Source organism: Pseudopodoces humilis, chromosome 4 (genome assembly GCF_049639895.1).
Source record: "Pseudopodoces humilis isolate 2021_Gansu_Grassland_sample_001 chromosome 4, ASM4963989v1, whole genome shotgun sequence".
In the NCBI taxonomy this organism is placed as follows: domain Eukaryota; kingdom Metazoa; phylum Chordata; class Aves; order Passeriformes; family Paridae; genus Pseudopodoces; species Pseudopodoces humilis.
Window position 1 is genome coordinate 44,904,647 of NC_142203.1, and position 12,761 is coordinate 44,917,407.

Genomic DNA, 12,761 nt, shown 5'->3' on the forward strand with positions numbered 1-12,761 from the left:
CGGCGGCTGCGCTTCCACGGCGCCGCCGGGGCAGGGTTTCGTTCGGTTTGGCTCCGTGTCACACACAGATGTGACTCTTGTCTGTTCCCTGCGAACGTACAACCGTGACGGCTCACCTCCTCCCGCCTCCCTTACCGCCCCCACCTCCCTCCACAGAAAAAAAAAAAAAAAAAAAAAAAAAAAAAAAAAAAAAAGGAAAAAAAATCCCACCCTTTTACAAAATATTTCCTCAGATCCCACACCGAGCAGCAGCCGCCGCCGCCGCCGCCGCCGAGCCCTGGGAGCTGATGGAGCAATGGGTGGGAAGCGGGAAACCGGCACCACGAGCATAAACTTCGCCTAACTTTTCCCTTCCTTTCTAACGCTCTTCCCTCTTCCCCTCCGTCTCCTTACCCCCTCCTCTGGGCTACGCTCCATTTTCCGCCGTCTCTCTGCCCCCTCTCAGCCCTCCCTCCAGCTTTCTTTCGCATTACCGCCTTCCCTCTCGCTCGCTCCAGCAGCGCCTGGAGCCGATAAGGAAGAGAAGCAGCGGGAGGGACTGCAGCCGCTCGAGGAGCAGCGGGGCGGAGGACGGGAAGGCGAAAGGGGGCAGAGGAGGCAGAGGGGCGGCAGCCCCGCGCGGCGCCGCCGGCCGCCCTCGCCACAAAGTTGGCGGCGGTCGCTGGGTGTTTTTGACAGCTGGGCGCGGGCGGCCTCTGCCGCGGCCCCCGCCTGGCACAGAAAGTTTGCGGGGGAGGGAGTAGGCAGAGGGAAGGGGAAAGAGCAGTCGGGGGTGTGTGTGTGTGTGAAAAAATAAACCTCTTCTGCTTGCCTGCCTGCCGCCCTCGCCCGAGAGCGCGGAGTTAGAAGGAAGCAGCGCTGCCCTCTCGGACCCGCTCACAACACCCCCCCACACCGCCTCCCCTTCCCCAGCCAAAGATCCCAACAACAACAAACCAACCTGTGGAGGCTCTGACCCGAACCTGGGTCCCTCCTCCCATCACTTCCAGCTCTCCGCTGAAAGCTCTTTCTCTTTCTTTCTCCCTGCTGCTCCGGCTGAACTTTGGGGGCTGAAGTTTTGAGAGAGTCAGAGAGAGAGAGGGTGGGGGGGAGGGGGGGGAGAAAGAGACTGTCGCTGCTGCTGCAGCTGCTCGTTTTCTTCTCTTTTCTTTCCATTTTTTTTTTTTTTTTTGTGTTGGTTAGTTGCGCGGGTTTTTGTTTTGGTTTGGGTTTTTATTTCCATTTAATTTTCTTTTTTTTTTTTTTGAGAGGATAAAAGTATTTTTTTAAATCTCCATTTTTACTTCAAGTCACCTGGGGGGGGGGGTGGGGGGGAGAAGGAAGGAGAAAGGGAAGGGGGGAAAGAGAGAGAGTGTAGTGCTGAGAGCCCAGAGGCTAAAGAAGGGTGCAGGCACTGCCGCTGAGAGGAGATCGAGAGACAGGGGGTGCACTTGACAACCAGCATGCAGAGATGGTAAGAAGTTTCCAGCAGCCTTTCGTTTTCATTCTAGCCTTTACTTTGGTTTGATTTGATTAATAAATTGTGCAGTAACACAAGCAGCCCTGCTTGCTACCGGTGTGTTTCAGCCTTCAAAGAAACAAGCAAGGCGAAGTAGGGAGATAATAAATAAATATATCAGCTCTCTGCTGCGTGGATTGGGGGGGGGGGGGGGGGGGGAAAGGGCTCTAAGAGGTTGTGCTAAACTTTTAGTGAGTTTGGGGGGTTGAATTGGACGGCCACATGCTTTTTACCGCCTCCTTCCTTTCAGTAAAGATGAGGAGCTAGTGTAAAAAAAAAAAGTGTTTGCGGATGGAGGGCGGGAGGGTGAAGGTGGAGTGGGGTTGAGTCGGACCTACGGTGGTCTGATCTATTTTGGCCACCACCTTCTGCTCGGAAATGAGTACGGTTTGCACACAATGTAAAGGTAACCTTTGAGAGCGGGAAGGAGCTCTGTGTTCGCGTGTGAAACATCGCCTGGGGCAGGGAGACAGGAGTGTAAATCCAGCTTCCCTCCGAAACTCTTTTTTTGTTGTGCATGTGCTTGCAGTTTGCACCTCTCCAATCAGCGATTGCTAACAGAACTTGGAGAATTATGCTGATGCCCTAACTGTAAAGGAGAAGGTGGAGCCCCTTAAAAACCAACTTTGAAGAAGTTTTTTACTGCTTATTTCATGTGCTGTGCACACGCACGTCTCCTTTACAGTAGGGGTTCTGGGGGTTCTGCAAAGCAGGGTTTGGACTTTTGATTTAAAAATTAAAAGTCGAAGTGGCCAAGGACCTCATTTAACTGAAGTCGGTTTGTCTGGGTTGTGATGTGAGGATAGGTTAAACGGCTGCGAAAGACAAGCTCATTTAAGCCGTGACTACACTTAACATGCAGAATGATAACTGTTCACGTTAACACATGGATCGACCTCAGCTGGTGATGAACGGTGGTCATCCCATATTCAATGAAGTAGTATGTTTCCAGTCCCTGTTTGACTACTGCTCTGCTTTCAGTCAGCTTTTGTCACCTCACTCCAGGGATGTTACAGGGCTGTCTTGTGTGCCTTGAATATACACATACATACACACACACAAGTGTGTGTATATATCTCTGTCTACTTATATATGTGTATGTTTCTGCATGCATACGTGTATGTATGTATGTACAGTTCTCAAACTGTAGATAGAGAATGTCTGTGTGAATGGAGTTTACGATGGAGGGTTTGTGTTTTTCCCTTCTCTCCCTAACATGACATGTCTTGTTTCAGTGATCAAAGCCACAATTGGAGTGTAGGAGATGCAACTGTCAAATGTAGACAACAAAAAAAAAAAAAAAGAAAAAAAAAAGGAGGGGGAAAAAGCAGCATGCGCCCAGGACTGTGGTTACAGTAACACTGACAGAAATTAAAGTGGTTTTGAAAGCAGCATGCGATTTATGATGGTTCCCATTTACCCTAGAGTCAAGCTGTTGTAAAATTGATGCACAAAAGACATCATGTAGTAATCTGGTGTACCCAGGATTAAAGTGGCAACAAGCGTCTTTTTTGCGTGTCTTATGGTTAAAATGGCGTGAAGCCATTTTTTAAGTATGATATCAAAGCAGAATATTACTTATTTCTTTTCTTGATCTATATGTTAGCTGTATATAGTAGTTGTTGAAAATTTTTTTTAGTGGAATTTGGTTTATATTTCTCACTATATTCCATTTCCCCTTCTATATTATAACTCATCTCTGTAGACAAATTATAAAACGGGTAGCATTTTTATCATAGCTTCAGAGTACATATGTTCACAGTTTAATTACTGAGTTCATTTCAGACAGTAATATTTAATAAGACTGATCAGCATATTTGCACAAGAATACTGAGTTCCTGCAAAAGTATGTCTAACTTTCCTTGCCCTTAAAAATGGCAGGATTTTCTAATCTGAAATTTAATGGGGCATATGTGCTCTCTGATACACTGTAGTTTCATTTTAAACTGTCCAGTATTAATGAGCCAACTAGCTCTATGTATGTTCTGTTTTAAAATCCTAAAGCACATGAATTTTAAAATTTACTAAATATTTCAAATTAGTCATCTTTAGGTAATCCACATGTAAAAAAGTCTAAGTGTAAATTATAAACTATTTGTCATGAGCAAATTTTGAAATTGCTTTTAAGACCTAGGATTGTGAAGGTGTTTCTTAAGCACACATCTTGCACGTGTAATAGAAAAGCCCTGCCTTGGTACTCTGTTTTCTGAAAAATACAACAGTGTGACATTTTAGGGGAAAAAACTTTTAGGAGCAGATCTATGCCTTTAATTGCATTACATTTTTATTTTTGAGGCATTTGAGAAAGACGAGTATGCAATTGCAGTAAACAAAGTAAAGAAATAGACAAAAGCAGAGATGGCTATCGCTATATTAAAATGTAAATGTTACAGTTTGAATTTTCTAGTGAGTTTTTGAGTTCAGTGCTTTACATAACATTTTGTCCTAATCTTGCTTGCTGTCAGAGATGTTTCATGGTTGTGCAATTGCTGCAGTCAAGAATGCCAATTTGCATTCCAGGAGTGTCATTTGATTACTTTTATCTACACAGCTCGAAGACCAGCCCAGACCTCTCATTTCATCTTGCCATGTCACGAGTCAGTGCTGTGTCCTCTTTTCAAAAATCTGCCTGATTTAGACAAGAAAGAAAAGTACTTTCATGTTGCAGCCGCAGTCCCCTGCTAACTTGTCAGCAGCAGGATATGATTCACTTGGGCCCAGAAGAATGGTACAGAGATGAGGGTTAGGCAGTTCAATAAGCCTATGGACAGGTAGTGTGTGACATCCCAAGAGAGCTTAAGTTAATGAAGAACAGGTCTGCTTAGTTCTTCATACTGTGACCTGGTGCTGTCCCCACAGTTTTCTCATTTGATCTTTCCCAGCAAATTGATCTTTTCTAGTACTTTTTTGCCTTCCAAGTTAGTCCTTGTGGGACTGAAATTAGCAGAGCAACTTAAGTTGGATAATACAGCTCTTCAGAAAAGAAGAAATTGGACACTAGCTCATAGAGGGGGGAGGGGAAAGTAAGCTGTTCTTTCTGTTGTTACTGAGAATTCCTTTTATTTTTAATACTACAGTTTTATTTTCAAAATCTTCACAGTTACCGTATTACTTTGGAACTTCGCTTTCTCATTTAATAAAGTTTGTACCGATGGTCCATTGCACACTGCATTAAACGTGTATCATTTAAATAAAACAAACATGCTTGCAGCATAGACTGCAGGTTTACTTTGGTGTTTGTCAGTTGAACTTGCTTGTTAGAAATGATTTGCTAGTCTGTAATGAGGCTTTTACAGTTGTTGTAAGACATTTTAAATATCAATTGCACATGCCAACTACGTTATTTATAGCCTGCTAAATAACTGTAATTCTGTAGTATCCAATACTGAAATGCAGTGGAGATTAAACAATAAAGGCCATTACAAATGGTATGTGTAAATATTATGGTAGGTGAAAATATAGTCAGCAAATTACCACTGGCATTACTGGTTTTCTGGAAAACCAGCATATGCCAACAAATTGATTTTAACTAACCTTCTGTACTTAAAATCTGGGATCTAAATGGGACTACAGTATTATCTGTCACATGTGATTTTGCACTTGGTAATTGGAAGGTGGAATGGAGGTGTGTTTGTCTGTGTGTGTGTGTTTCAATGCATACATGGCTAGGTTGTCAAACAATGTAAGATTTCAAACCAGAATTTGGTAAATAAAGTGTAAGTTGGAAATGATTAAGAGGGTCTTTAGTACGCTGCACAAGAGTAAGCAGTATTTAACTTTCTGTATTTCATAGCAGATGTTCTCACATATAATCCACATCCTTTCAAGTTGTAGAATTAAAAACACTGCTGAATGGAAACAAGAACACGTATTATGTAAGGGAAATACTGCTCTCACCCTCTCTCTCAGTATTGCTTTTGAAAATGGAAAGGAACTGTAAAGGATCATTGGTCAGTTAAGCTGCTCTGGAGAGCTAGAGGGAGCTTCCAGATTTTATTAGATATGCCATAGGTAAGAAATAGGGGAAAAATATTCTGAGTAAGGGAGGGCTGATTACTACTTTTTTTTTTCAGAGCCAAAGATCTAGAAATTAGACTTTGAGGTGGCTTTATTCTGTGTTATGTATCTGTGTATGTCAGTAGGATTTGTGGCTGACTACAGATCTTGTGAATTTCAAACAAAGCAGAAATGACCAACAGCAAAGCAATTACATTAAAACAAGTCCAAGTAAAACATTGGATTTTGTACAAAAACCAAATTTATTTTTCTTTCGTCTCAGAGATGGGCGTTTCTGGCAGTGTCCCTTTCCCTTTTGCACTTTGGACACTGTCACTAGAATGTGAAGTCTTTTCATCGCTGAATGTTGTTTAGTGAGAGTCCTGACTCTCAGCCTGCAGGTTTGCACAGAACTTTTTATTTAGTCATTTAATTTGATTTAATGTCTACTATTAGTATGAGTTAGGAAAAAAATGTACATGTCTGGAAATACAAAAGATTCCTCATAAAATACAAAACAAATAGAGTATATCTGTCATTTTGGAAATGTGTATCACTTCCTAATCTAGCCAGGAATTTGTACTTAATTTAGAAGAAAAGCATTTAACATGGCTTAATAAAAAGCATCTGTCTAAACCTTGTATTTTGTGTCAGTTTCATCCCACCTAAATTCTGACATATTTTTTCTAAAAATGCATTGATCATAATTGCTGCTTAGTATTTATATGGCAGCTTTTATAAGTATTACTTTGGACAAACTTATTTACCTTTTCAGTAAATTATATTATCCAGTGAGATAAAGTACCAGATTTGTCTCCTTTATCTCTCACACAGTAGCTCTCATTATGTGCTGTGCTAGTAAAACTCTTTATTTGTTGATTATTAGAATCTTAGTACACTCAGGAGTTCTGCTGTAATTTAATGTGGTTGTTCAAAGAGGTTCTCTCATTTAGAATCTTCCCATAATACTCTCACCACATACTATAAATATGTATACTTTATACTCCAGATAGATATGTAAATACTTTTTTTTCTATTATTCCAGGTAAATCAAGGATTTTGAGAGAGAATTCTTTTCATCTGCAGCATCTCAGTATTTTTCATTTCAGTACTTTTCTCTTGAAATATTTTATGTAAAAAGAACTCACACAAATTCAGGTAACGATCAGATTTGCTTCTGATTTGTTACTTCAGAGAGTTCTTTCTGTTTCTTTAAATTTTTTTAATGTCCAACTATGTACATAAATCACATTTTTCTAAAAAACTCTAAGAAGAGAAGTTTTAAAACCACTCTGGGCATTACAATTATTTTTTCATTACAAAACCCAGAATGTTCATAATGCTGATTTGTAAGTCACAAGCCAAGTGAAATCAAAATGCCATAAGCTAACCACTAAAAAGTTTTTAAGTCACCATGGTCTGGTGCACTGTCTGGAAGTTCAGCTATGTTTTTGCAGAGTATTGCAGTTGGTTAGGTCTGCCGTTCTGGTGCATATAAAACTATAGAAACTAGGCCTGTTAGAAAAATCTTCAGCTATGGCAAGTTTTAAAGGGCATGCAAAGTATATTATTAACTGTTATCAGCTGTAAATGAATTTGGGTGTATGTACAGCACCCATCATGCTGTCAGCTGGAATCACACTGAATTAGTGTTGCAACTTCATTATATTTGTCAAATATGTATTATTTTTGGAACTTTTGATTTGTGCTCTTAGTCAATATTCTTTACTGTTGAATACAAAGATGTAACAGCAAACAAAAAACATTTTTCCCTTTTTGTGACCTGACATTTGCCAAAGTGCCCCATGCTGAAATTTCTTTTCAGTATCTTTTTTTTTCTTCCAAAGCCAGACATGTACCCAGACACAAAAGCCTCTGTGTATAGCAAGCTGTTTTAAATATTGTGACTCGACGATGTGCTGTCCTTTCTCGGCTTGAGCCAAAGATCTCTGCTCAGTGTCTGTGGATTACCAAGTCCCTTCTTTATTGTACCTCTTGTCAGCTATTCCTATTCATTTAACCTTTCATTAGTGTCTGTGCAGCTTCACTGTCTGGAAAGGCAAGGAGAAACCTAAAGGCCTACTGTCACAGTTATTAGATTTCTCGGTTACATCCCAGCAACCATAAAGGAGTAAGAGTCAACACTATTGTCATGCATGCTGCTATCCTGGGGTGCAACTCTTCTGTGCATGTCAAGGACATGTGCCACATGTTGATAATGCATCCCAGAGATAAATGCACAACATGGGGGATAAACCGAGGCTGGCACTAATGAGCTTTGTAGGAGTGATTGCAAAGACAAACAGTTGTGAAGGAATTTCTCTTAAAACAGTAAAGAGATGGATTTGCACTAAGTGTTGCCAAGGCTTGTTTGCAAGGTACTTGTCAATCATGTTAGTTTCATTTAAGTGCCATTTACAAAGAAGAAATGTTTCCTATGACTTAAAAATGTGTTGCTTTTCACTTTTTAAGCTGCCAGGCTAAAGTGTACTTGAAATTGTCCTCAATAATACACTTTATCACTGTTGCTTCTATTTACTTGGTTTTGGATCAAAACCTGCAGATCTTTCAAATTACCTGGGGGGAAAAAAAAAAAAAATAGCAAATACTAATTGAAATGCATTTTGAAATATTGCTCTTAAGTTCACTTCTGATTTTGTAAAAGCATTTATCGTGGTCTTTTCTGAGGCATAAATCTGGCTGAGAATATCTAGGTACATCTAAATAGTTTATTCTACATTTGCTACCCAAAGAGACAAAATTGCTAGCTGTGACAAAACTTCCTCATTCTACTTAGGCATGCCCTCCATTTAATCCAATGCCATATTCACATTCATTTTGATTCTGTAGTTTCCTGAAGCCCATCTTATCCTGTTAACCTAATCTAACTGAACTCTGAGCTCTCAGATTAAATAATAGCAAAAAATGCATGCTTATTCCTGACTTCCCTATAGTTGACCTTTTAGAATGCATTTTAGTTACATTTTTATCAGTAGCATTATAACAACATGATGTATAACTTCATATGACTTTCATAAGGAGATTTTTACCAAAACAAAATTAAACCTACAGATTTATAGTTCAATTATAATTTTAATAATTCTTCTTCTATGTTAAAACATTAGGGTCTCATATTACTTCTATTCACAGCAAGGTTGGAAGTGAGAGTAAAGCACTGAAACCAGTGGAGTTAAAGTTTTATGAAACTGTTGAATAAAGCCTAGTCACCTCCTTTGCACTTTTCGTAGCATGCTAAGAGGATTTTGAGGATTATAAATCTAGTGGGCTACAGGAAAATTCTTTAAAACTTCCTTATTGTAGATAAACATTTTAGATTAGCATCATCTGAAAGTATGAGAGGTCATAGTTTATTAATAGGAATTCTCTGCTTTTTAATTCTTTATATTTTTGATATTAAAGAAGTAAAGCCTGACTAGACCTTTTGCTTTAATTCAGAACATAGAATCCAAAGTGACCAGCAGTATAATAGTTGATGGTAGGAACAAGTGCATCTGAAGAAAAATGTGTTTAAAAGAAAATTCAGAAAAATAGTCTTTCTATTTTTCTTGTTCAAACACTGGAAACATTTTCAATGCTGATATTTAATTCCACTTTGCTGAAATTAGAAGAGAAACTTTTGTATTTCGTGATTTGAATGAGACAAATATTTAAATGAAATATAAATCTTCAGACATAATCTGGAACAAATATAAAAGTGCCCTTGGTTTAAAACATCCTTTCATTACTAGGCTGATTTCAGCTTTGATGAGTCTAAAACTTAGTACATGGTTTCCAAATCAAAGATGAAAGGGCCAGTTAGGAATCAAATAAATTTTCCTGTTGAAATGTAGCATTTGACATTTAGAAAGATGTGCTCAGCATGATGAACCACTTCTCTTTACTGTAACTAGCCTGGTGACTTTTTTGCAATAAAACTACTTTGAAATTGAATTGAGGTATAATAAATTTAAGGTAAATTAATTTGGAACCCCTGATTAGTGCCATTTTTGAGCTAAGGGAAATATTTTCCTGAAAGTGCTTTTTTGCCCTTTATTGTTAAGACATGTGAAATTTCATTGCTAAGTAATTAATTTTGTAGTTGTTTTGATAGACTCTTACTGGCCTAACTCCGTTGACTTTGTTGTGGCAGTGTGCCAATTTTATTAAAGAAGGGTTTTTTTATCTCACTGTGCAGATGCAGGTATATTCCTAATAGTAGTAAAATGGGCATATACCCCATCTGTATGTTTGAAAAGTTATTATTATGGACAGTAATTTATAGTCTAAAATACAGTTGAGTGGTGTTTTTATACTGTTCTGATGCCAATTATATGCTTCCACAGTCTACTGATAATACTTAGGTCTCCAGAATGAGATTCTGTACAGAATCCTGGAGAGCATTTTGGAAAGTGTTTTGATAGAGATGCTAAGAATTAGAAAAAAATAGCAAATACTATAGAAGTAGAAGTGCATACTTTCAACTTTTGTGCTAGGCTATGACTGTATTTCAGTTACCAGCTGTATTTTTGAGCCAGGTTTTGAAGATACCTTGCTTCTGATATCCCATGAAACATGCCTGATCGAAATAAATGACAATACAAGCCAGTTGGCTAAGTGATTATATAACCAATGTGAAGAGGCCGAGTAATTTATGTTTTTCAGTACACAAACTGGCATTAAGATTTTTCTCTCACTTTGGTGGAAATATTAGAAAGCAATGTGTAAAATCATGTATGTTATGTAACTAAAAGCTTCTAAGAGAATTTAAGCTAATGTAATTCACGTGGTAAGACAGAAGGAAAGTGAAATAGGAACAGGAAGCAATAGCAGCTAAGTGGTGTGACTTAAAGGTTTCTATTCCTTTACTTAAACTATGCTTCTTTTTAAACTTTTGCTGTTGGAATATAAATTACAATCTTCTCAATTTCCTCTTATCTGCATGAAACTTGTATTAGTTTGTGTATCAGTTGGTGTATCAGTTTTTATTTTATCAGCTGGTATATTTAAATGATTTAGGATATCAGACGATTCTTCATAAGCAAAAATTTCTTCAATTCCTGAGCAGACACTTTTTCAATGGTGGGGTCAGTATGACAGTAGCAGGGATGGGAGTGATCTGTTTGTTCTTTGTGGTTTGGCTTGGGGTTCAGAAAATGGGAAGAAATTGTTCATCATCTCCTGTAGATTGATGGACAGCCTTTGTGAATACTCTAGTAGTAGTCTTTTAAAAATAAGGGGTGAATAATAGGCTCTGTGATGCTGGTGACAGCAGGGAAGGAGATGGGTGAGACTGATAGTATAATGCTGGAAGAGCCTGACAGGCTTCTATCTCTAGTCACCCTAGCAGCAGGACAAGAGGCTTGCCTCTTTCCAACTGTGCACGACTTCACTTGTATGTGGAATTTCATGGTCCTTTTCCTGATAAATGATTCACAGGTGTGGGAAGTATTGTGGGATGAGTTTTGTGTAATAGCTGAGTTCCATGCAGTATTTGGAAGCCTCTAGGTTCTACAGAGCATTTGTGAGTATGTTAGATAAACCTGTGGAGCACAAAGGCAGTTACTGTCCTCCCATTATCAAACATGGAGGGTCAGAAAAAGTCACTCTTCTTGTGTAGCAGTTGCCACATTCATGAAGAATCTAATTACAGTAGATCAAAAAGTTGCAAGAGAGAAACTCTGTCAGTGGTGGGGTCAAGAGACCTACTCTTGTCCTCACCTTTATAGTGTTGAGCCTCAGGGATGTGAGTGATACAGCTATTCACCTTCAGACTTCAGTTTTATTCTATCAGTTTTTAGAATTGCTTTTGCTCCTGTTGTGATAAGTTTATAGCAAAGGAGGACAAATTTAGCTTATAGCAAGCAAAATCATAAACTCATGGAATGGTTTGGGATGGAAGAGACCCTGAAGATTGTCTGGTTACAACCTCCCCCACCATGGGCAGGGGCACCTTTCTCTAGACCAGATTGCTCAAAACCCCATCCAGCCTGGCCTTGAACACTTTCAGGGGTAGGACATCCACAGATTGCCTGGACAAGCTGTTCCAGTGCCTCACAGTAAGAAATTTCTCCTTAATACATAATCTAAACCTATTCCCTTTCAATTAGAGGCCATTCCCCTAACATTTGTATGCGAAAAGTGCCTCTTAATCTTTGTTATAAGCTCCCTGTAGGTGCTGGAAGGCCACAATTCTTCTTCAGGCTGAACTACCCTAATTCTATCAGCCTTTCCTCAGAGGAGAGCTGCTCCATCCCTCTGATTATCTTGGTGGCTTCCTCTGGACTCTCTCCAACAGTTCCATGTCCTTCCTGTGCTGGGACCCCAGAGCTGATGCAGCACTGCAGGTGGGGTCTCAGCAGAGCAGAGCAGAGGGGCAGAATCCCCTCCCTGGCCCTGCTGCCCACACTGCTCTGGATGCAGCCCAGGACACAGTTGGTTTCTTGGAACGCAAACACACATTGCCAGTTCATGTCCAGCTTTTCATCCATGTAAGTCCCCCAAGTCACTTTCAAGGCTGCTCTCTTTCCTTAATTCTCTCACCTGTCTTGGCACCAGGGCTTACCCTGACACAGGTGCAGCACTTTGCTCTTGGCCTTATTGAGCCTCATGAGATTGCCATGGACCCACTCTCTAAGCTTGTCCAGGATCCTCTGGATGGCATCTTTACCTTCAGTTGTGTCAATCACACCACTCAGCTTTGGTATCATCTTCAGACTTACTTGATTCCTCTGTGTGTGCCATTGGTTGAAGTCACTGATTTAATGACTGAAGACATTAAATAACACTGATCCCAGTACAGTCTCTTGAGGGGTACCACTTGTCACTGGTGTCTATTGGGATGCTGAGCCATTGACCACTTCCCTCTGAATGCAATCATCCACCTTATTTACCTTATTGACCTTGTCCACCAAACAGTCCATCCACCAAATCCATATCTCCTCAATTCAGAGAAAAGGATATTGTGGGAAATAGTGTCAGATGCCTTATGTGAAGTCCAGATAAATGACATATATTGCCCTTCCCTTGTCTGCTTATGTAGTCATTCATCAGGGAAGACCACTGGGTTGGTCAGGCAAGATTTTCCCTTGATGGAGTAGTGCAGGTTGTCTCGAATCCCCTCCCTGACCTCCATGTGCCTTTGCAGAGCTTCTGGGAAGGATCTGTTCCATGATCTTCCCAGACAGAGAGGGAAGATGACAGGTCAGGCATTGCCAGGGTCCTTCTTTCTGGCCTTTTAAACATGGATCCAATGTTTCCCTCTTTCCAG

At 39.9% G+C, this 12,761-nt stretch overlaps 1 protein-coding gene across 3 annotated transcripts in view; it reads left to right on the top strand.

The window, feature by feature from the left end:
- The first annotated feature begins 254 nt into the window (after positions 1-254).
- The window catches only part of BNC2 (basonuclin zinc finger protein 2), a 346,001-nt gene continuing 333,494 nt past the window's right edge, over positions 255-12,761 (top strand). For 2 of the 3 annotated variants that reach the window (XM_088054204.1, XM_005522665.3), the window contains exon 1: positions 255-299. In XM_088054204.1, the coding sequence (XP_087910330.1) occupies positions 288-299 (12 nt within the window). In that variant the 5' untranslated portion in view covers positions 255-287. Of the gene's footprint in view, positions 300-1,363; positions 1,454-12,761 lie in introns of those variants that run through there. The other variant, XM_088054203.1, reaches the window with a different exon arrangement.